This window comes from Pantherophis guttatus, chromosome 1 (assembly GCF_059756535.1).
Source record: "Pantherophis guttatus breed Tessera chromosome 1, ASM5975653v1, whole genome shotgun sequence".
NCBI lineage: Eukaryota > Metazoa > Chordata > Lepidosauria > Squamata > Colubridae > Pantherophis > Pantherophis guttatus.
In genome coordinates, this window is record NC_142063.1 from 190661347 (window position 1) to 190686038 (window position 24692).

The 24692-nt window shown below is 44.9% G+C and overlaps 1 protein-coding gene across 25 annotated transcripts in view; it reads right to left on the reverse strand.

Moving 5' to 3' along the window:
* The window catches only part of TFAP2B (transcription factor AP-2 beta), a 64423-nt gene that overhangs the window by 36104 nt on the left and 3627 nt on the right, over window positions 1–24692 (reverse strand). For 19 of the 25 annotated variants that reach the window (XR_015731222.1, XR_015731224.1, XR_015731225.1 and 16 more), the window contains exons 3-4: window positions 21140–21598; window positions 13307–13367 (exon numbers count right to left, since the gene is read on the reverse strand). Coding sequence is in view for 13 of the 25 variants with exons in the window: in XM_087882263.1 (XP_087738389.1) it covers window positions 13307–13367; window positions 21140–21598 (520 nt within the window). In the remaining 12 variants the exon portion in view is untranslated. Of the gene's footprint in view, window positions 1–13306; window positions 13368–21139; window positions 21599–22804; window positions 23330–24692 lie in introns of those variants that run through there. The other 6 variants (XR_015731231.1, XR_015731232.1, XM_087882269.1 and 3 more) reach the window with 1 other exon arrangement.

Consider the following 24692-nt stretch of genomic DNA (forward strand, 5'->3'; position numbering starts at 1 on the left):
CCAATATATCTCCTTTGAAAACATTCTTTCTTATGTATATATTTAACTGGGAAGGGGAACAAAGAGAATAAATTTAATTATACAAAATGAATAAAAATTGTTTGTGGCATATATGAAATTGTAAAATATACTATTCATACTCCTTAAGATCATCTGGTTTTGTCAACATGTTTCTTGCAGGAACAATGGATGCTAAGACAATTACATTAAAACAAATTTATTTCTTCAAAGATGATTTAGATATAAAGTTCTCTGTAGCCCTCTCTTTCCTCTTCAAAAAAGAACCCCACCAAAAACAAATTTAAGCAATTTATTTCTGACAGGAATTTTATTCACAATTGAATCTAAAAAAAGCCCGTCATATTTGGGAGATTTGTGTATAATTTAACAGCAAGTATGCTGATCAACCAACAAATCACTTTAATTTACATAAAAGCTCCCTGAATATCTCCATTCTCCTTATTTCTTTTTCTGCAGTCATTGATAATGAAGTATTCAGGTTCCTGGTATATTTGTGTATCTTTGGTAGAGTCCCAATCTATACAGAGCAAAGAAAAAAGCGCTTACAACAGGATTTCCAAATCTACTCCAACATCTTCATAGTAAAGAGTAGTACAGCATGGGCCTTCTTGTAAGGTGAGAAGGAAGTCCCACTTATTTAATGGGGACTATTGACTCTTAAGTATGTGTTTAATAAACAAAATAATGAAAGTACTGTAAGATGAGTAGTCAAATATCTGGATACAAGAATCATCACCTCCTGGGTATTCATACCAGAAGACAAAGTAACTTAAACACTATCATGTGCAAGTAGGGTGGAATAGCAGTACTTAGAACCTCTAAGCAGAGGTTGTTAATACCATGACAGACACCCTCAATATAGCCTGTGACAATTGCAGAAATCCCAGTTCTGAGAGAAATGTCCTAAATCTGAGTTCAGTGTAAGCAAATGACCAAACGGGCTTTCTTCATAGAAAACTGGCTATGTTTCTGATGTTGGTTTTTTCATTGCTGTTGATTGTGATTTCATACTTAAGCAGATGAACTTTGAGTCTACTAGGGTGAAACTTCAGCCAATCCATTCTCCATTCTAAACTATTTTGAGGCCAACCTCTCTGATCTTCACCAAGCATTCACTTTCAAATCAAGTTCTAGGATGAAGGCATCAATAGCTAGACAGGTAAGCTTTATCTAGTTTCACCAACATATGGCAGGGTTTTGGGAAGGACAAGGGAGCTCTCAAAATGCTTCTTGCAATCCCTCCTCCAGTCTCTGCTCCTGTCAACTGGGCTATTTTTATCCATCATCCTCAATACCATATTCTTCAATATACCAGGTAACAGGCATAGAAAGAAGTGTGAAATGAATAGGAGTTTCCTCAATGCCCCTGCTAAATTCAGTCCTTTCTTTGCATCTGTTACCTGCCAGTCAGGCTATTTCAGGACACGGGTGCAGCACTAAACCTATGTTCAGAAATAGCCCAACTGTGGGGGGGGGGGAATTGGGATGAAAATGTATTTATAAAACTTTTTCAATAAAAAAAAAAGAAAGAAATAGCCCAACTGCCAGATAACTCCTTGGTAAGGAAGGAGAAGCAAGACAGAAAGAAGAAGGATCACTGAAGGTACAATCCATAGCATGAAAACTCAGTCTTCAACTAATGTTGGAAAGCAAAGGTGGTAGTGGCAATGAGTGACCAAGGACTCCAATTCTGATCTTGTGCCCAAATGCATCCTGATGGAGCCAAGGAATGGCTAAAAAGATTTCTGGAATTAGGCAACAGATTGACTACATATAGTTGGAATACAATGTGTAAAATGGCCCCCACATATCAAGGACGGAAGTAACCACAGTGTGTTACAGAAAGAGGGATAGGAACCAAGATCAGATCAGGGGAGACTAAATGGTTAATTAACAGGTCATGGTAATAGGTATAGCACACTTCCATGAATCTTTGGAGATAATTTTTTAAAAAATAATAAAAAATGTAGATTTATGAAACTTTTTTGGCAGAGGCAGCAGAAAACTTGTACTTGGGATGGCAGAAATGGCAACATGCACTTGGCAGAAATTGGCTTTCTTTCACAGCTTAAATTGACCACCTGAACATCATGGAGCTTGCACCCTTTCTGAACAGCACTATTGGTAGCCTGTGCCTGACCTGTCAAAGTGGTTGCTAAAATATGGCTTTTGCTGTGGTTTTAATCCCTAGCCAGTGTATTCTGAATTGTGGCAGCCCTGGCCAAAGTTCTTGGAAACTGTGAAAGGTCATATCTGATTAAATATTCAGAACACCAGCAGGCTAGATGGAACATTTTTCTAAAAAAAAATAAAAAATCTGAAGAACAAAATGGCAAACTACTTCTGTATTGATGTGAAGAAAACCTGCACAGTTGTATCTATGTAGGTAGCTGAAGCCAAGTTCAGTCTGAGGCCATCTTTACCTTCATTCTCCATACTAGCTAGGCGAGCTTAATAGCAAAGGATTTCCCCATCGCAAGATTATTTAATCATTGTTGAAATAGGCACTGAAATCATTATGAAATCATAATAGGCATTGATCATTGAAATCATTATGAAACCGCTCCTTCTGGATTTGCTAATTGCCCTTACTAGCTACAATTGTGGGAGAGGACAGCTCAAAGAGGCCTTGCCTATTTCTAATGAAAAAGCCCCATTGCCTTCAACAAGATTTACAAGAGAATCAGGAGAAAGTCTTAGCTACTCACACTTCTACTATAGGATCGCTATTTACAACAAAATACACTCCTGCAGCCTGATTCTGTCCAGACTGACTCATAATTGTGCTATGTGGGTTTTCCTATCAAAGCACAAGCTTATCTGCAGCCACATAAAGGGAATCAGTCTAGTTAAATCAATAATCCCATCCTGCTTAAGCTACAGGCCAAAATTAAAATATAGCAAGACTAACAGCTATCAGCCCATTTTCTCTTTCCCCCATCTAGCCAGATGCCTGTTACTGGTAGGGCAGCAAACAAAAAAAGTTAACTTCTATTTGTTTTTACATCAGTCTTCTCCAGTGTGGTGCTCTGCATCTGATCTCAAATCATCATGAAATTTTGAGAGTTACAGTATATGATGCTCCAACAAATCTGGTGTGAGCTCCAGAAGTTGGAGTTCCAAGCTGTTTCAAAGCAAATAACTGGTTCACATTTTTAAAATGTGGGTAGTGTAAGATAGGATAGGTATCCTTAGCGCCCCCCCCCCAAAACCATTCTACTGAAGGACTGCAAACTCCTGGCTGAATCAGGAGTTATCTGAATCAGAGGTTATGATCCAAACCAGTTAATGGCTTTGGGTTGAGAGGACAAGGGGAATTTCAGTACTGCAGATACTGCTTATTGGCTTTGAATATTTACAGGCTGCATTTAACTTTTGTCAAATATATATCTTTTCTGAATAGTTTCCACAGAGACAGATGAGACTGCCTGCCTGCTTCCTGCTTTATGCACCTTGGGAGAAAGGAAAACCCAAAAACCGTCAATTCTTTTGTAAACAGCTTGATGACTTGTGCAAATATACCAAGAGTTCCTCCAAGTCTCTGCCTCATATCCACTGCTACTTCATAGCACCAGGGATACAAGCTCTAATCTGTATTCCATCTTTTGTACATTACTTAATGCTTCTTAAAAGAAAAAATAAATGCAAGTTTCCCATGGAAGAAACAAGGGAGGGATCAAATTCTATAGATCTGTATAATTATTTTAATATTAAAGCTGTTGCCAGAGGTAATGCAATTTGGTGATTTCAGTTACTCAAGATACACACATTAGGTGTATACATCAGAGCAAGGGGGTGTGTATAATAGGATAAAGCTATAAAACAAGGCTCATTTGGTAATTGATGCTTCATTTTAATTTACATGTCTCTCTTGCCGTTTTTTTAAGATCAAGGGACATTTATTTTGTTACTTATTTCAATATGCAGTAAAGATTCCAGACATCTAGATTTAGCTGACGCTACAGACCCAATTTAAAAACCTAGAATTACACTCCAGAACAACACATCCATATACACATGAGATTAAAATCCCACTCAAAAAACCATGATTTATTAAGCTTTGTTCTTTGCATTATACCAAAAAGGCAACAGCATTCAGAAGTGTTCAGCTTCAAAACTGTAGAATTTTTCAATGCTTTCTCCAACAACCCTTGAAAAGGCACAGCAGAGGCTTTTGTGTGTGGAAGAAATCGTTACAAATATTTAAAAGGAAAGGTTCCCCTCTAGTCGTTCCCGACTCATCTCCGTTTCAAAGTCGAAGAGCCAGCGTTGTCCGAAGACGTCTCCGTGGTCATGTGGCCGGCATGACTAAACGCCACGGAACGCTGTTACCTTCCCACCAAAGGTGGTCCCTATTTTTCTACTTGCATTTTTTTATGGTTTCGAACTGCTAGGTTGGCAGAGGCTGGGACAAGTAGGATTCGAACCGCTGAACTACCGACCTGTCGGTCAACAAGCTCAGCGTCTTAACCACTAAGCCACGGCGTTCCTTACATTTACACCCTGATAATTAGGCCTTTGTACAGGATGCAACCTCAGCTCTTTCTCTCCCCCTTCCCCCCACAAATACTACAAATAATTCATGCTGGAGGGGAGGGAGGGCGGATCCCATAACTTCATTTGTACCGCTCATCAATCCTCACCGCCTCCGCTTTCAAGATTCAAACTTTCGTTCCCTTCGGAAATGCTCGCTTTGCTGCTGCTTCTCCTCCTCTCCGTTCCCTTTTCTAAATGGCAAATTTGTGAAGAAAATGGCTACTTTTCATTTCTTCATCCGATAGGGACCGTCCCCGTTCTTGTTCCGCTGCCTTTCCCCCCCCGCCCCCAAGCCCCCCATTTCTCTGAGCTTCTCCATAAGAGTGAGAAAGTGAGTTAACCACAGTCGCCGCTTGGTTTGTTAGTAATTACGGAGAGTGTTGTTCCCGAAAACGGGAGCTGGTCGTCGAGCGAGGCCGGCTTTACAACGACAGCAGCGGGATACAGCAAGGAAATGGAGCATGAAGCACAACCCAGCGTGGCACTTTTCGCTCCTTGACATGTTTACCATTTCCCGCGCATATATTACAGCTAGGTTGGAAGGCGGCGGCGGCGAAAAGGCAAAAACGCCTCTCTCTTGGTGGGGCTCCCCCGATGGCAGAGCAGAAACCCAGGAAGCAGTTGCGCCTCAGAGGATCGCTGTGTGTCTCCGGCGCGGAGGGGGTGGTGGTGGTGGTGCGGGAGGGGCGTTGGCTTTGCTCTTTGACTCGTACATTGAACGTTTAATCTATCCAAGTAAATACCCTTCACGGGTGCAATAGTGAAATAGCTCCCTACACGGGTTTGTTCCCACCCCTCCCCGCAAGAATGGAATCCGGCAGAGATTGTATATATAGGGCTGGCGCTGGGGCATGTAGATTCATTATTCCCCCCCCTCCCGAGAAAATATATTTTGAAACACTCGTTGAAGCAGCACCCCCTCCCTCATATGAATCTTACTCATACGTAGGCAAGATTAAGGTTCCGTCGATTTCATTGCCTCCCATTTATTTATTTATTAAATTTCTATGCCGCCCACCTCACAAAGACAGTGATTTTGGGCGGCTTACAATATAATAAAAAGTTTTAAAGTGCTTTTAAAAAAATAAAAATGAAAAGATTGAAAGTTAAGAAGCAAGATTTCGGATATTTGATTAGTCTTACCCTTTCAGGCCACTAACACACACCCCCACCCCCACACTTCCACCCCGCCCCAGTAGTTTAGAGCGCCTTCATAGCATCCCCAGCTGTCTTTGACGTGACATATCTGTCCTCTCAGCAGACAGAACAATGTGGGGAAGGGTAGAAGATGCTCTAAATTCTCAACACATCTCTACTACCATTTTTAAAAAGCTGCTTCCTCTCACCCTCCCCTTCAGCCACAAACACTGCAAGGAACATCTAAGTTTATCTATAATTCTAGATTTTGAAGAATTCAATTTGGTTAATAAACCTGGTGGAAGTGGTAGGGCAGTAATAGGCAGAAATGTGCATGGTTTAATTCGATGTCTTGGGCTTGCAAGCTCCAGATTTACTCGAGTCCGTCCTCTGTCACAAAAGGAGCCTTCTTCGCTCATCCCTTGGCACTTCTGACCAGCTGGAAGAAACTCAGCTCAGCCACTTTCGGCAAGCAACCAAACCAGGGCGAATTTCCGAGTGGTGGATGGGCGATCCTAAATCGCACATGGATCCACGACCTGGAATGTGCGTGAAAAACCACAGCAGCAATCCTATACCAGCTCCTTTCAGAGTAAATCCCATTAAAGGATTTAGACTGCAATTTATTTTTTTGAGGACATAAGTATCTCAAACTGGCATGTTAGAACTGTGTCTGCTCCTTTTCGCGTGGAGTGGATGGAAGATCAAATGCTCGAGTTTTCAGATTCACCTGCAGTACGAAAAAGGCAGGCTTAACTAAACTCCCGCCTCAACAGCTTTAGGCTTAAACCGTTCCGATCACGATGGTTATTAGTAAGGCCGATTATATCTGGGCTACAGAATACGGGAACTCTACGTGAAACTAAAGAAAACGCGAACTCTAGGCTGCCCACTAGCGATCATTCAGATTTTGACAACACAGATAATGTAGCTTAGAGTTAACTATTCCTTATTAACCCGGAAGGTGCCAAACTTCGTATTGGCAGCAGGCGGCAATTACGCCCTCGGGCTGTTAATGCCATCCTAGGACTATGCTTCTCATTCGCTTGTGCCGAGGTCATTACCGAGTCCCATATTCCAACGCTAATTTCAGGAGCTTTCTTTAAAACCCCGGGGGAGTGAAGAATGGTAAGCCTGCCCATCCCGTATCCTCTTAAAACACTCAGTTTAACAGATTAACAGAATTGGAAGGGACCTTGTAGGTCATCTAGTCCCACCCCCCGGCCAGGCAGGAGACTCTACACCATTTCTGACAAATGGCAGTCCAGTCTCTTCTTGAAAGCCTCCAGTGATGAAGCTCTCACAACTTCTGAAGGCAACTTCTGTTCCGTTGGTTGATTGCTCTCACTGTCAGAAAATGTCTCATTTCCAGGTTGAATCTCTCCTTGATCAATTTCCATACATTATTCGTTGTCTGGCCTTCGGGTGCTTTGGAAAATAGCTTGATCCCCTCCTCTCGGTGACAGCCCCTCAAATATTGGAAGACTGCTATCATGTCGTCCCTAATTCTTCTTTTCACTGGACTAGCCAGGCCCGGTTCCTGGAACCGTTCATCGTATGTTTTAGTCTCCAGGCCTTTGATCATCAAGAAGGTGGCCATCACGTGACTGACATCCCACCATTGTTTACAGTCCCGGATGGAGGCCAAGAGGGATGGGGTTTTGACCCAGCTACGGCTGCCATCTTCCTTTTTTTTAAAACCTCTCCCACAGGTCCCTGTGTGCAGATGTTCCTCTTTGTGCCACCCTCACTGCCTCTGGTTGGTGCAGCCTCTCCATCATTGCCACCCCACACTGTGACCTTCACAGGAAAGGAGACCTACCCCAGGTTGTGTGTTGTCAGAATGGGCGAACAATCTTCACCCTCCCTTTGCCCAGCCTCTTCAGGCCTGCATCCCCCCACTCCCCTCAGTTTCCCCAGGCGTGTTGATTTGCCCGCGGCTTCGGGATGAGTAGCTGGGATTCTTTTAAAGCTTCGCTGCCTCCCCCACCCCCCACCCCCACGTCAGTCATCCACATAACATTATTTCCCCCTAAAGCCAGTTCCAGCGATAACTCCACTTGGCCGGGAATAATTGCACCCTTGCCGCATCCAGAACGATCAAACCATCCAGCCTATTGTTATGGCTTACGAGAGTAACGACGATATACCACTAGCGTCAAAGCCCTGCACTGCCTGAAGGAACCCATTTGGGCCAGGGCAAATATTCAGGGTCACCCTCCATCCTTGAACCTCTTCCTCGCCCACAGACCAGGTGTAGGGGCATCACCAAAGCGAACCTCTCAAAATCCTATTGCACCTTGTAAGGCCGTATGGGGTTGCACTGCAGTCTAAGTATCTCGCCCCAGTCCAAGACTGGAAGGGCTGCCCCACCTACTCCGTTCCGTGAAGGGGGATCCCGATCTACAGTTCCATATAATCAATGTAGAACCTGAGCTGGGAAGTGGGGAAGGGGAGGGGAGGGGGTGGATAAATTATCCCAGGATAGAAGCAGCACATGACCTGGCAGAGATAATTGCTAGAAAAAAAGCTTGAGTGGAGAGCCAATTCTCCCGCTTAACTCAGATTAGTTCTTCCTTAAACACATACAATTAGTTTAAGGGAATTAGTTACTTATTAACGACTCATGAGGGTGCAGGGCTGGAAAACATGCTTACTCAGAAGTAAGCACCATTGGAAGGTATGTGAAGCCAAGTCACGTAAAGGCTGGCAGGAATCTCTTTTTTCCCCCACTCTGATTGGGTGAAGCTACTAAATACCCCTTTTTCTCTCTCGGAGAGAACCTCTGCAAACTTCGTTCCACAAGCCATGCAAATTAAAATATCTGCGATCGGGGTCTGGCATCACACCGAGCCGGGGCTTCCTTAGCTTACCGACTAAAGCAAGGTTGCCTGAGTTCACACAATATCTAAACCACCAGCTATGATTTTATTTTTTTTTACAGGCCACCAAGACGGGATTTGCATAAGCTATTAAACCCAATAGGAAACACACACACACACACACACACACACACACCCTTCCCTCTTCAGGCAGGGGGGAAGCCGCCCTAGAACCGCACCCCCCGTCGCGGTCAGCTTTGGCTCAGGGGTTTGGGTGCCTCTCTTTCTGGGGACAGCCATTAGCCCCTCGCCGAGCCGTCCGCCTTAATACGGTAGCGACGAGAATTCCGAATGATTCTTTAATGTCTCGTTGGATTTCTAGCCTGCTAATGTAGCGCGTCCCTCTCATTATTACTTTATTGATTGCTCATTGACCAGCCCCCTCCAAATCGTATTAACCCCCCTTCGCCACTTTAGATTAAGAGAAGGGTGGGTGTCTTCCTCCCCCAAGACAGAGCCAGCCGCTCTTCTCCTCCAGTCCGGTGGCCTGGGATCAGCTCAGGTGCTCTGCGGGAGCTTTCCTGGCGGGGCCGCCCCGAGCCGAGGAGTCACGCTCGCCGCCTGGTGCCTTAATAGCTCAAAGGGGGCTAATACAGAAAATGAGCCTTAAACGAGCTCTGGAGATCTCCAAATGAAAGCGCCGTTTATCACGCTGGCTACCTCCCCTCCATTCGTTTGCTCTCTCTACTGGGAACAACTCATTTCCCCTTAACTAAATTACTTCAGAAATGTCAAGGAAGCCCGTATCGCAAACATCACCAGGCCGGGACGGGGCGTGGGATGGTGGTGGTGAAGAGAGGGCTGCGCAGCCGCGTCATATTGCATCTCAACCCGGCAGCGATGCAAAAAATAGAGTCAACGAACCCACCTTTTTTTTAGAGAGAGAGAGAGAGAGAGAGAGAGAGAGAGAGAGAGAGAGAGAGAGAGAGAGAGAGAGAGAGAGAAGCCCTAAGAGGACTCCGCAAGACCAAGTCTTAAAACACGGAAAAATCAGTGTCATTTAGCATGGATTTATTAGGAAAGAGTCCCTATAGCTTAATCGTCTGCTATAAAGTCTGAGGAGGGCGTGGCAGGAATAAACTTCTAGACAGCTGAATTTTGGATGGCACGGAAAAAGGCAATTTTTATTTGGAAGCAGAATGCAGAAAATTAGTATTTCGATCCGGATCGCCTGTTCTTCGTGCGTAAGGCCCTCTCTCAAGTGTCCTGCCGTACTTGGTGGCTGGGTTCACGCAATCTGATAAACCGTGGTTTACAAACCGCATTGGCTAAACTAAAACCCAACGATTAAACGTTTGGGAACCAAATTTACCATGTTGTTCATTGTGACTTAGCAAATTGTGCAAAGCATGCAAAATAATTATTATTGCTGGCGATGGTAGAAGATATTAGATTGTTACTGGGGAGACATCAGCCATTTAACTGATTTTGGGCCAGTCACATTTTCTCAGCTGTCTACCTCGCAGGGCTGTTGTGTCAGGCAAAATAGATCTTGTACTGGGCTCAGATATATGAGCACGCTAAATGAAAACAGTACAGTACTAAACACCACCACTGAGGTTTGTTAACCATGATTAATAAATCACTTTGTGCCAAGACAGCCACGAGTGAGCTGTCCCTCTTGAAATGGAGCTGTGCTTGAGAGATTTGGGTGTGTGGTGGCTGGTAGAATGTAACATATGAACTATTGTTGCTCCGATTACAGGACAGGTTGCTATCTTAAACTTCTACTTGAATTTTAACCTGGTTAGCTGTATATTTTTTAATCTGGGAGACAAGGGAAGAAGTGGATAACTGAAGGAGGAAAGGAAGTGCGGGGCTGTTAAAATGTAGAAAAAGCGATCTGGGAGAGAAAGGAGGGCCACACATTCCGAGACCAAAGAAGCAATAAAAAATGGCAGATATGGCCATTGCTTTTAGAGCAGGGGTCTCCAACCTTGACAACTTTAAGCCCAGCGGACTTCAACTCCCAGAATTCCCCAGCCAGCTTTGCTGGGATTCTGGGAGTTGAAGTCCGCCAGGCTTAAAGTTGCCAAGGTTGGAGACCCCTGTTTTAAAGGCCTCAGTGCTCATAAAAACAAGGCTCTAAGGGATGGGTTATTTATATTTCATAATTTATCTCTTTAGCGCATCTTGGTCACAAGAATATTTTTGTGCTAGGAAAACCGGGAGAAGTCTGGGTAACACAGGAGTCAACTCCATTTCCTATGGATTCAGCTGATGGGAGAGAAAAATGCCACAGGAGGCAAATCCGACAGGGAGGCTCCACTTCGTTGCAGTAAACGCCCAAAAACAACGAAACAGAAGAACCGTAAACTAGCCAAGGTATTTTAGCCAAATGTGTCGTGCGAACCTGAACATAGTTAATTCATTGGACAAATTACTGTTCAGTTAACCAAGTTAAAAATCCCACGACCCGAGATTTAGTGGATAATAGAGCCTGGAAGGTGGTTAGGTAGCGTCCGGATGACGGAAGTTCTCAAGCTAGAGAAGGAGTTACCTTCCCAGGAGGTATTATAAAGAATAGTTAATACATTTCAAGACGAGAATAATAAACTTATTCACCTGGAAATGAAACCCAGAGGCTTTCAGCGAAACAGATGTCCGATAAACACTCTATTCCTAGACTATTTATTCCAAAGTAAGCTCCACCAAGGCCATTTCTTCACTCGTGATTTACAGCGTTATCCACCCATCGCGGGGCCGACAGAATAATGAAGGCAGGCTTCTGTGGCCACACCGATAGTTAGGGCGATGCTATAAATCACTTCTAAGAAAATGCCTCAAGGGCCAATTTTCCAATCCTAAACACCCTTAGCGTTCATGGGGGAAGATACTTCGGATTGCGCTTTCTGTTCAAGCAACGGTATCTAGATTGAATTATTGAGTACATGAGCAGAAATCAGTTTCAATTTTTTAAGGCTGTATCAGGGTAGCAAGCAGCAGCTGGGTGACATCACCGCTGGTTCTTCCCCATTCTGCTTCTTGCCCAACTCTCATTTCCTTAAGGGTCTGAAAAGAATGGAGCTACTTGTGTCAAGCGTTCCTGAATTGGTGTATTTATTTTCCAAATTCTGCCTCGCCTTTCCAGAACAACGCCTCTTATTAAGCAGGCGTTCTATGTAAACTCTCCTGGAAGGTTGGTTTCAAAACTGGCGAGAAAACTAGATCCCAAGTTTAAGCCTGGGGAGGTCAGTGGGATCTTACGACAGGTGGCCCGTAGCAGAGCGAGTTGCCTGCGCCTACGCGGACTTTGGGCAGGACTAAACCCAGTCGGATCCCAAGCTTCTGGAGCCATCCAAGTCAGCCTGCGGAGCCCACGCGTGAGACAAGACCAGGTCCTAATTCCACCCGAGGGTCGGAAGGGCGGGGGGGGGGTGGAGGACTCGAACTGGTCCAAATCCCGAGAGCTGCTTGATTTGTTCTCAAACAAGCATTCTAAGTGAGGAAAAGTCCCATTGGTTCGGATAAGGTGGTTCCTATTGCGGGAAAGTACAGAGATAACAAGGAATGAGCTTTCCCCCCTTCTCGGAGGGACCAGCTGAATTTCAAGCGCGCCTTTCCGCTGCTAATTAAAGCTCGCTCCTTCCCTCCTTCAGCAGCTTTGCGCGGGGAGGGGGCGTGTCTCTCCCCGAGCCTGTCAAAGAAATTCAAAACGGGAAGGAGGGGGCATGAAGCAGCTGCAATACGCCCAAAATGAGTTATTGTAATTACATTTAATTAGTTTAATTAGTTAATTATTTTGCTTACAGCTGTACAAGAGATTGCAAACATTTGTTAAGATCACGTTCCCTCTACTAGAGTAGGGCGAAGCCGCACACTTACACTAAATCACGTATTGCCTGTGTAGACAAATGGAGCGCGGGGGGAATCCCCCTCTCCTCGCCTTTTCCTCCTGAACAGAGAGGTTCGGTCCCCTCATTCTGGCCCACAAGTACTGACCGGCTAAAAAAAAATCCAACATATCGCCAAGGAAGACCGACGACCCCCCCCTCCCCGGCCCATCTCCTGCCTGCTTATACAGAAGAGAGTATACCCTTACTGCACTACCAAAGGCAGCCTTATGCTCTGGGGGTGGATCAAATCTTTTCTACCTAGATATAGGTACATGCGCACAAGAGAGGTGGAATCCCCAGCTTTCAAATAAAAGCTAAACTCCCTCTCCCCCCCCCCCGGTTTCCCAGGAGCTAAGCTTAAACAACAGGGCAGGTTTTCATCCACCCTGGAAATCATCCATCCTCCTTGGAAGCAGATTCTGCTCCTATTCACACAACCCCTAAATATTGCTTGGAAAGAAGCTCCAGCAAAACCAAAAGCACCCAAGTCAAGAATTCGGTCTCTTGCAGGTGATGCTGAGCTAATTCCCACAATGACGATGAGCAAAGAGGGGAAGTTATTTCCTAGAACTAGAGAGAAAGCTTCACACAAGCAGTGTGGGCAAGATTCCAGCCAATTGGCCGCTTCGTTCAGTACCTCTACTTCCTGCTCCTGATTACAGTGCTTCAGAATGGTACCGCTATGTTGCTAATATTGAATCGAATCCGGACACAAGGACTTTCCTTTCTGGAACCTTGAATAGCTTTCTCTGTATAAAAAGCACACAATCCCATCCTCAACGCTACCTGGAAGAAAGCCCCTCGTAAAGCTTACTTCCAAGTAGGCCTGAAATTACCTGCGTAAAGTGCCCACAAATACTCAACAAACTGCAACAATTGAAAAGTTACCCATACCTTTTTTGATGACCGACTGGTCCAGCAAGTTCATGCCGCTGTTATTAGCATCTTCTACTGCCTAAGGACAGAGCGGGAGAAAGAAGGGAAAAATCACTATTCAAATTTCCCAGCACTTAGCAAAAGAACAAAGAAGCGCATAGAGCTGGACAAAGTCCCACACCATCTCAAATTCATTAATGAACCCTCATTATTTCCACGAAGAACAATTAATTGGGGAAATATACTTTTTCCCCATGTATGAAAATGAAGCTTCCTTTTCTTAGGGGATTTGGGGTGAACAGAAAAGGTGAGGCGTGATCCGTCTAATGATTTAAGAGGCCAAATAACTTATCCATGGTGCTCAGCCTGTATTCCCCGAGCCTTACAATTTTGGCTCTGGTATATGTGCAGCCCACTGACACCTGCAACTAAACTTTTGACGGGCGACAAGAAATTAGCAGTGGGTGGAAGTTTGCTCGGCAAGAAAACTCTTGAATTTATTGCTGTTTATCCACTTCCCTTCTGACCTAGCTTTTATTGGAGTTCCCTGTGCTCAGTAGGGCTTGTCCCAAGAAAATAGGTACAGAGTTTTGCTCTGGGAGAAAATAAACAAGGGACTCTCTGCATTCCTCCTTATAAAGATCAATATAGATTTATTGCACAAAATATGCCGCTGAGTCTCTGATGGATGTTGGAAATGGATTTAGATCTTGAAATCAACCAAATTACAACAAACTTACATAAAAGTTACCTAACTCCCTCCAGTCCACCAACTTCAAGGATTATGCCTGGAGGAGGGGCACCACCCCAAACACAGTTCAGTATTTAACATGATCGAGCATTTAAGTTTTTTTTTCATTTAAAGCAGATAACTGAACAAATAAAATATTATTTCCAGAGTTATTTCAGCATTTTATTGCCACACTCCCTTTTGTGGGACAATTGACTTCAATGGATGAGAAGAGAGGGAGAGGGAGAGGGAGAGAAATTATAATGACATAGAAGGCAGTGCAAAGAAAACGAATTGTGGCAGGTCTCAAATATACATTATGACACTCAGCCACACGGAGTGGGAGTAAAGAGGTGATTTCAGCTTTTATTTCTGTACAGTTGGACTCCAGCCCTTCTGGAGTTTGAGAGGGAACAAAAAATAGATGGGATAGGAGTAGTAACTGACTGGCATAATTATCACTCTCCCTATAAGGGCAACTTTTACTTTTGACGTAGGAGTTTCCTTACTACCTCGTGGCTGCTACCTGTGGACAAGGAAGCAAGAGGCCCTCAACAGGGAACTGCCATGTATACAAAAAAGGAATTAGAGCTCCAATGAGGCTTAATTTTAATATTGATTTAGGTAGCCTGAGCTTTGTTATTTACCAAAGGCTAATAAATCTGTACCTGGTATGCTTAGAATGCAAATCAAAGAATGGTAACTCTGATTAATCACTAGTCAGTGGGGATGATAGGAGACTCACATTTTTGGACATTGTAGGGGGAGAGTCTTGTTAGTGTAAGGTGGCAAAAAAAATCAAGAGTGACAGCATCTTTTCTGCCCAATACATTTTATTAAAGGTCATTAGCTTTCATGACGTGCAGCTCAAATAAAGCTCATGCCTTTTGATGAAATGCTTTCAAACATTTCTGAAGAGCATCCTTTTGGGGAGGTGTCCTTTCTATATTGGCAGATGCAACCGTTGCACCATACGAAGGTGCAACGGCTTAGGAACCAGTCCTATGGAACGAGGGGGCTTCTGCTGGTAAGCAATGGGGCTGTGCTCTTGACATTCTCCTGAATGATAATTGCAGCTCCTTACATGTAGCAACTCACAGTGGACAGAAGCATCTTGAAAGGAGCAGGGGATTCCCCCCCCCCGCCGCAATCAATTAAGCCCCTCCCATTTGTATCAGAAACATTTCCTGTTACAATTGTATGAACCCAGCCAGCCGGAATCTGCCTCGGTTTATCAACAGAGAGTCTTGATTTCAGAAGCAGGTTCCCTGTTTTCTCTGCCATTAAATAAACAAATTAGCTATCGTGGCTCAGTAATAAAGAAGAACAAATAGAAAGGCCATATGGAACTAGCGTATATCATTCCCCACTTTCTAATAGATGGCAAGAACATGATCTGGTCACACTCTTTCTCTTCTGTTTCTCAGCCTAAGTTAAATATTAAGTTCCCTTAAGTTTACATCAATTTAGGTGGTTGTTTTATAAAAGTTATAGGCTGTCTCGCACTGCCCATTATCTCAAAAATGGTTAATATATTTTAGATCAAGGCATTGTGTGAAGCCAACCATGGTAATGAATTCAGTGCATCTTAGAAATTCAGAAAATAGTGTTGAGTAAACCATTGTTCAATTAAATGTCTTGAGTAACCACAGTCCTATTTCAGAAGAGGACAGCTGAAATCCAAGGAATTAACTTTGTTTCTCCAAGAGCCTAGGCTCATTCAGTTGCTCCAGAGCTTCAGAGAAAGCTTTGAGCAGGACTCCCAATAATTATGCATGATAGTCAAGGAACAAGATTCAACATAGAACTGGAAACTGAACATATCTATGAAATCAACCCATTCCAGAGTTTTGGGGCTGAGCCACTAAAAGGCCAAGTATGGTTCTAGGCACCTTGTGCCCTAAACCACGACTGACATTTCTGACTCTCCATTTGGCTGGCAGCCACCACTCCATGCCAATTCAAGGTTTTCTGCATCACCCAGGTCCAGTCACTTATAATTTGGTCCTAAACACATTGACCTGTAAACAGGCATGACAGATTGAACAGACCAGAATTCCAAGCATCCTTCCTCCACCTCCAATGACAAAGACTCATCCCCGCACCCCCTCTGGAAGATTCACTGCCTTCAGAGAGGTTGTGATCTTGGGCCACATTTTACTTTGTGGCTTTTCTTGGCAGTGGCACATCGGCATGACAGAAGGAATGTGTCATAAACTTCCTTCCATTTATATAGCTGCTCGTCACATGGGGTTCGCATCCTACACTGACCCCTAAACTCAGCCGGAACACTACATCCCATCCCCAGCACTCAGTCAGAGTGTGATGGGTGAACCTCACCAGTAGTTCTTGCATCTGCAGTGCTATTAAATCTGGGGGAAAACCTTGCCTACCGCAACCTCTCCGCTGGGAGGAAGTTAGAAGCTCCCATAAAGTGATGAAAGATAAAGTGTTGCCATGCTCCTTCCCCCTCCTCCCTTTTATAGTTTCAGGTGAGCTTTTAAGAATGTAAAAAGAGTTTCAGTGGCTCAGCAGTCCTATAGTGGCTCTCCGAAGACCCACAGTTGTCCAAACAAGATCCCACTTTCTTCATTGGTAGGTTTACTTTATGCCGGTAGTGTTTGAGGAAGAGGATGGGTTTTCAACTGCCTGTTCATTTTCTTCCAGGACAGAATTTAATGCGAATCTACTAATTTGGCATTATTTGGGTTTGGGTTCACTATACTAACATCCTTCCATCTTTGCGGAGATGGAAGGCAGATGAGTGGTGCCAACTTCGGACAAGGGTTCCACATGACCTCCGCTCCTTCCCGACTCCCCTCTCCCCCACTCCACAATGTGGTTGAGCTGTTGTAGTTAATGAGAAGAGTCTTGTCTGATTTTCTATCTAATTACGGCCGCCTGCTGGGTTTTTGTACAGGATATTGGCGCAGCATGCTGGCAGTTAATAGTCACAGAGAGAATCGTAAAGATTTAATTAGGACTGGGCGCGGTAACGTGGAAAGAAGCATGCGCGTGCACGGATACCCACCCACCTAACACAAACTCCCACACACCCCCTCTCACACTTTTAATTGTTGGGTTTCTTTAATTGCAGGATTCACTTCCAGAATTTCTTTGTAGAGGCACTTCAGCTCCCAGAATTCCCTGGGCCTTTCCGGCTAGGGAAGATGGGAGCTGAAGTCCAAGATGAAGTGGGCGGTGGATTGAAGTGGGAAAGATTCGGCTATCTCTTCAACACCTGTTAGGAGAGGCGGCAAGACGAGGAGAAAGGTTGGAGCGGAGAAGAAGAGAGATCACTAATGATCCACCACCAATTGAAAACATTTCTCTCCGGTCGATTTAATAAAATCAGGGTGAAGAGGAGGGACGGAGCGCGAGGAGGGGACATCCCTAGCCCTTCGCTTCCTCTTGAACGCTTGCTCGGAAGTGAGCATCTTGCATGGCCAAGGGATTCGTTTTCACATCAATTTGCAAAAGTGGGGTTGCAACCTGATGCAGGCTCCTTGAGTTCCGTGGGAGACACGTGCACGAGAACGCCCCATCAAGGGATTTCTGTCAGAGGGAATTCCTGGGGCTACCCTTCCCTTCTCGAGGCTAAAGAGGAGCGCGGCTGCAAATGAGCATTTTGCTCGAGGCTCCATCCAAATTGGACGGCGAACCTGCCTCTGAAACAAAATTGACCCACAACGAGAGAAGCCGAAACGCAGGCTTGGCAAACTTGTAACACCATCTACTTGGGAAGCAACAAGGCCCAGGGCTGAAAACTGTGGCGTTGGGGAGTAAGCATCCTTTTCATCTTCTTCCAGGTAATAAAATTTGCAACGGAAGCGATAAGCGAAGCAAAACCAGCGCAGGGCTCACACGGAACTGTGAATGGCGATGTGTACCTGAGAGAACTATCCGATGTTTCTAATAATAATCTCATACATATTTACCTTAATCTCTCTCTCTCACACACACACATACACACACACACACACACACAGCACTCTGCGTGGGTGTATATCAAACTCGATATCATAGATAAATTGACCTTCATATTTTAATTAAAGGCCAGCCAAAATTGCAAGCATCTTCCTGGCCTTCGCACGTGTATATGTTGTAACGTTCTATTGATCATGTTCTCCCTTCTAATTTTAATTTACAAAGGAAATTATGAAATACCTAGCTCCCGGTATAATGTTTGTTACCTATAGGTATACATATATTTTAAGAGTCCAAGCCTATATCTATTTAGAAACAAGTCTCACTGAACTTGAAAGTGAAATTTTTATTTTGAAAATGACAAGAATTCCACCTAATAACCGAAACTGTTAACCATTCGTGAATTCCTGCCCACGGAATTCTGCAACTCTCTGTAAAGAATCCAACTTAGAATGGACAGGTCATAGTGGTATCTCTAGATGCAGCAAATTTAATCCGTTTAACTATGGCACCTGTCAGTCTCACTTCAGTCAGCGTATTTACAGCAGAATAAATGGAATGGTCTCTTCAAACCCATTAATACCAACATACATTTTTTTAAAAAAAATCGTCTAAAACAACTTAAAATCGGATCTCTTAAGGGGATAGGAATGTTTGGACAATCTTGTTCTCCGCTCTTTCAACAGTGTTTTACCCTTACAGGCCAGTCATTGTTAGAGGAACCCAACTCCCACCAAATTGATGGGAAAGATCCTAGTCTATGATCTCAAACGGGGGGTTAACATTTCCCGAGATTACATAGTTTTTGAGCCGATCCATGACTTAAATAGCTTCTTGCCACTATTTCTCATAGAGAAATCTAATTTCTTAAAAATCAAAGAGAGAGAGAGAGAGAGAGAGATTGAGACTGAGACTGTATGACCGGGGTGGGGGGTTGTGTGGAGGACCCAATCTTACTGACCCAAGACCCTGCAACTTACAGCCTCCAGGTCTTGATTACAGCAACCCACAGGCCCTGTTGGATCAACTTTCGGGACACTCTCTCAGCTCTGCCGCTCTAGGCACCTTTGGCTTAGAAGCCAGTAGCTTGGAACGCAATTAAATTCTATTTAGAATAAGCCTGCAAAAGCCTGGGCTGCACTTGGCAAGGGCAGAAATCTACACACCGGAAGATCCGCCTTTCTTTCAGAAGAACAGAAAATGATGTGGCGCGGGATGCGTATTTCTCCTTAATTTCTCCCATCTCTACTTGCCTGATTTCTTTTGGTCACAGTCAGACACATTCCAATTCAGCCGACTTTAAGTGAAGGGGAACAAGATATATTTTCTTTCAGCTTTCTCCCCCCCACCCCACCCCCAGAAGCCAAATGAAGTCGTGTGTTATAATATGGGAGACACCCCAGGTTCTCCTTATCTCGATTCAGCTAAATTCTAAATAAACAAACACTCGATTTAGAAAGGTGAGAAGAACTATTAGAAGAGAAAACAAGGTATCTCACTTAATCTGGCAAACATCCTTGAAAATGTAACATATCGCAGGGCCTTCCCTTTCTCTGCTTTTAGGTGATCTCTAAGCGGGCATGTTGGTTTTCTACGATAATTCCTGCAAAGCAGTTTCTTGTCTGCAAAGGCATAGTTTCAGAAATTTTATAATAAGTGTATGTCAAAATTAAATTTCCTTCCTTTGCAAAGACCCTTACACCTAATGGGGGAAGTAAGGGAATAATTGGTTATTATAATATCGATCCTCGATTAGAGCCCTCCGGGACTCCAGGTTTGGGATAGAGTAGGGGGTTAATCTATGGTCAAAGTGGACAGTCAGGTTCTTTCTCCCAAGAAGGCCTTTTCTTATGATCTAGCTCAGTTCATTCACTCTGGCAGTTTTAAGAAATAGAAAAAGGAAGGCTCCGTTTTGCCTAGCCGAGGACACCCTTTAGGGGAAAAGCCAGGATCATGTCTGTTAAATCGGAGGAGCTTGCCTCGGGCAATTGCACGAAGAAATCCGAAAAGGGTTAGAGGAAAACGCAGCAGAAAACCACCCCGATTGCGGGGAAACGCAAAACCTTCGAGCTCCCCCCGCGTCCCACTTCCTATCGGTTGAGCTGTAAAACATGCGGTGAGCCCCTGTTTTCTCCATACTGTTTTCTTCTCTGCTTTTCAGAGCTCCAGTTTTTTGTTTTGGAAGGTTATTTACACACACACACACAAATATACAAACACACAGCCGGCCACGGGCAACCAAAGCCGCCCGGGATAGATAGATAGATAGATAGATAGATAGATAGATAGATAGATAGATAGATAGATAGATAGATAGATAGATAGATAGATAGATAGATAAATAGATAGATAAATATCAAGGCCAGAATCCATCGAACCTCAGTAGCTAAGAAGAAGCCACACAATATAGGCTGAAGGCGACACCCTTTTCCTTTCCCTTCCCCACCAAAAGACCCCACATTAACACTGCCAGTTTCTTTGGTCAGGTTAACCTGTCAAGTTCTTCAGACTTGTTTATCTAAATTGGAAAGGGGGGGGGGGGAACCGGACTAAAACTGAGCCAGGCCCTCTGGTGTTGCAACGGATTGGGACACAAAGTCCTGGACTTTGTAAATTTTCCTGCCCGGCCTTTTTCATCGAAGGCCCGGCGGTTCTAAGCCAGTTTTAGGAGGATAGGGGAGAATAGCCTAGAATAACTAGCAAAGTTGGAGTTGGGATCTCGCCATTTCTTTGACCATCCTGGAGAGTCCGGAGTCGGCCAGCTGGGTGTTCGCTCCGTCTTTGAGAGCCGCTTCTACTTGGAAATGAGTTCTTTGTGGTTAGGGAAAATGTGGCAGGGCCAGGCCTTCTAGGGTTAGGCAGAAACTTTGCCGCTGCACTGGGTCTGGGTCTGGGTCTTTAACAAGGCGGCGCAGCAGCTCCAGTGGAACCCAGTCGCGCCTCCGGCAACTGGCCGGCGGACTCGCCTCTTGCAAACGCCGGGCCTACTCCGGAGCCTGGCCCGTCAAAGTTGCGTGGGACAGAAGAGCCCTTTGAGGCCACTTCGCCGGACTGATGGATCGTGGCAGCTAACCTAGCCTGCGCTGGTATCAGGGCGGCTTTCTAACCTCAAAAGGCTCCCGGGGTTCCAAGAAACTCTGACCGGTTCCAGAGCTCCATCCCCAACGCCTCCCAGCTCTCCCGCGAGGACTTACCTGCACATCCTCCATGCCGGGATGCCCGATGCCGTGGAGGGAAAGCGCGTCGCCCATGCCGGAGTCCAGGCCATGATGAGCCGAATGGAGAAGGACGTCTGGCCGCCGGACAGAGTGGTAGTCCCGTCGCGGGTCGAGGCCCGAGAGCTGCGGCAAAGAAGCCCGTGGCTGGGGCAGCAGCGAGCCGGCCTCGGAGCCCACTTCTTGCCGCTGTCGCTGCCCCCAGGGATGCTGCTGGGGCTGGTGCAGCGGGTTCAGGGCGTAGGGGTCATTGACGTGGGAGTAAGGGTCCTGGCTCTGGTGGTAAGGAAGAGGCTGGTAGGGCGGCGGGAAGTAGGGCGGCTGGAAGTCCGAGGAGGGGGTGTGAGAGAGCGGAGGGGCGCTGGAGTAAGGGCCTTGCGAGACCGAGCCCAACTGGGACAGCCGGGAACTGTGGCTGGGGACTCCATCGTGCCGGTCCTGGAGGGAGCAGTTCAGGCCCCAGACAGAGATACAAACAAAAGAAGCAGAGAGAAAGAGAGAGGCGTTTTAAAAAGTCATCCTGTGTGATTTTTTTTTTAAAAAAAACCGCCCATCCTAAAGTGCTCCTATTTCTCCCAATGTAGTGACGGTGATGGTCGCCATGTGCCACCATACGAGTCAATGTAAATATTTCCCTGGGATTAATAACCGTTTGTTGTTATCTTCTCCCCATACATTCAACTATAATCGTAACACACCTAAATGGTCTTTTAAAGCCCAACGCTCAAGGGGGATAATGAGCACGAGGTTGAGGATGATGATAAAATTGATTATTATTATTATATATTTAAAAAAAGTTCACCAAAAGGCTTAAATTGCACCAGGAAGAATGATGGCAACAATAATAACAATATAATGCTGCTTGAGCATACTGATAGCATATGAATAAACATGAACGTATATAAAACCATCAATTGCTTCAGGGGGAAAAACAATCTTTAAAACGTAAGAAATCAACAAAGGGGCCATCCACTCAGGTTTTGGATGGCAGGACATATGACCAGGAGGCTATAATTCTAAGGAAGATATAATAATAGCATTAACCAAAACGTTTCTCAAAGAAACTCAACTTCAAAAGAAAAAAAAATGGTCGCATGGACAAATAAGTCTGGTCCTAAATAAACTTATTGGTCTTGGACTCTTTACACTCTCCCCCAAATTACATTTGTCTCTGACAGAAAGAAAATTATAAATGACTATAAAAAGAGTATATATTAATGATTACCCCTAACGACCTGAAAAAAAGAATTAAAATGTCAACGAATATTCTTATAACACTGATACATACTATAACTGAAACAAAGCTGCATTTTTAGACCTACACACACACACACACACCAGAACATGTAGCTCCTTTTCTTAACAACAATATCTCCTTCCTTCCCTGAAAAAGTTTCCCCTCACTGATCCCCCTCCCCACCCCCCCAGTTCGAATGAAGAACACACAATGCAAAATGGAGAAGCAGCTGCAAGCGTCTTCCAATTATTGTGCTAAATTACCAAGCCAAAGGCGTTGAGAGAGAGGGAGAGAGAGAGAGAGGGAGGGAGGCTGAGAGAAGGAATGAGAGAGGGTCTAGACGAGGCAAGGCACCAAGGGGCAAAGAGAATAGGGCAATTTTAAATCATAACACAGACCCAACTCACCATAGCGGAATAGGTGTGGACTAACATCTGGAAATTTGTTTTAAAAAATCTTCAAACAGGTAAAAATAAAATAGCAGTAGAATACTACTACTACTACTAATAATAATAAATTAATATTAATAATTCTAGTAACAAGGAGAGGGGCGGTATCAAGAAAATCTGCAAAGGACCTTGGTGCACCCAGGAGAACAGCTGGAGGTATTTCCGAGTCTATCCATCAAAACCAAAATTTGGAGGAAAATATGTATGGAGAGAGTCTACGGTCGGCGAGGAGCGTCCTCGTGTTGGCCCCCCCCTCCCCGCCCGTTGCGCTTCCAAAAGCAATCCTCTTCAACCCAAGGCAAGCTTCAGACTGCTCCAGTGCCCCTTTCTCCTTTCCCTTCCCTACGCCGCCTCATAATAATTGATATTCATGACTATTAATATTACACGACTACTTTAAAGGGAGAATGCAAGACCAAATGGAGCGTGAAGGCTTTGCAGGCAGCTCGAGAGCTCCCCTCGTATTGTAAATGACGTTCATTCAGTGGAGAATTACTAGATGTAATCAGACGAGGGGGCTGGCGGAGGCAGAGCTGGGGGAGAGCGGGAGGGAAGGGACAAAAAGTTGAGCGGGCAAGAGGCAGAACTTCTATTAATTTGAACAGGGGAAGACGTGTAAACGAGGCACTACTGATCTGAAGCAAGGAAGTGATCTGGAGCAACGCTAGAGGCAAAAAGAAAGGAGGGAGAAAATCATATTTCCCTTTTCTCCCTCCCCCCCACGCCCGGGTTTTTTACATTTAATTATAGATTCCAAATACGAAGGAAAATCGATTGCCCTCGGTGCTTTTGTTCTGATTTTTAAAGCAAATAAGAGCTTCTCCAATCCTGTCATTAAAAAAAAAAACATTTAAAAGCAGCCAAAGCGATTTGTTTACAGAAGCAATTAAGCTTATGAAAAGAAAGAAAGAAAAAAAGGGAACTCAACCGAACCCTGCTATAGAGATTGGCCAGGTTTTGCAACGGGCTGCCGAAAGCCAGCCAGGGTACCTGACGGAGTGTGCGCCCGCCCAAGATACATTTACTTTGCCTCTGGCAGCTGCTGTGCCAAAAAGGCGCCCAGCAGTCACCTGGACAGAACACGTATGCAATGGTTCCAAAGAAAAACCAAACTTATAGTTCTCTCGCAAAGCCAGAGGCGACAGAAAACCTTTCTCACGCTACAAGAGCTGCTGCCCTACCCTGGTAACCGCACCAACCGGTTAAAAGTTCAACCGAGCACTGTTTCCTAAACGCCTTCTCGGTCGGCAAAGCCCCAAATCTTGTTTCAGGAGAAACTTGGATGTTTGAGTTCCGAAAAATTATCATTACTTTACCACTATTTAATCTTGCATTTGAAAGCTTGGCCGATTTCATGTAGGCAAGGAAAGCGGAAGGATTCCTACTACACGAGGGTGGAGTGGGTGGGTGCGTTTACACGCCCGGGCGGGCGCACACACATGCACACCTGCCTTAAGAGTAAATTAATGGCATAGTTAGAAAACTCTAAAGAGAGCGGTTTTTAGAGTCCTTCTGGTATTACGGTCCCCTTTCTAGAATTTGCAAGGATCTTTCGATCCACCCAAAGACAGTTCAACACTATTTGGATGAGGAAAAAGAACGAGAAGTTGACCAAAGGAAATCCTTCGGCGTACTTAGAAACCTTCGCTAGCCGGCTGAAGGACCCATACTTTGATCTGGAAGGGTGGCAGAAATTGAGAGGCAGAATGAATCTTTGCCTCGCTGGCTCACCTTCCCTCCCTCCGGTAGAGACGCGGCTCACTTTCAACCTTGCATTTAAGGGAGCCGATGGGAAGTGGGATGCCGAGGGGGAAGACCACAGAGAGCGGTGGGGAGGGGAGGGGAG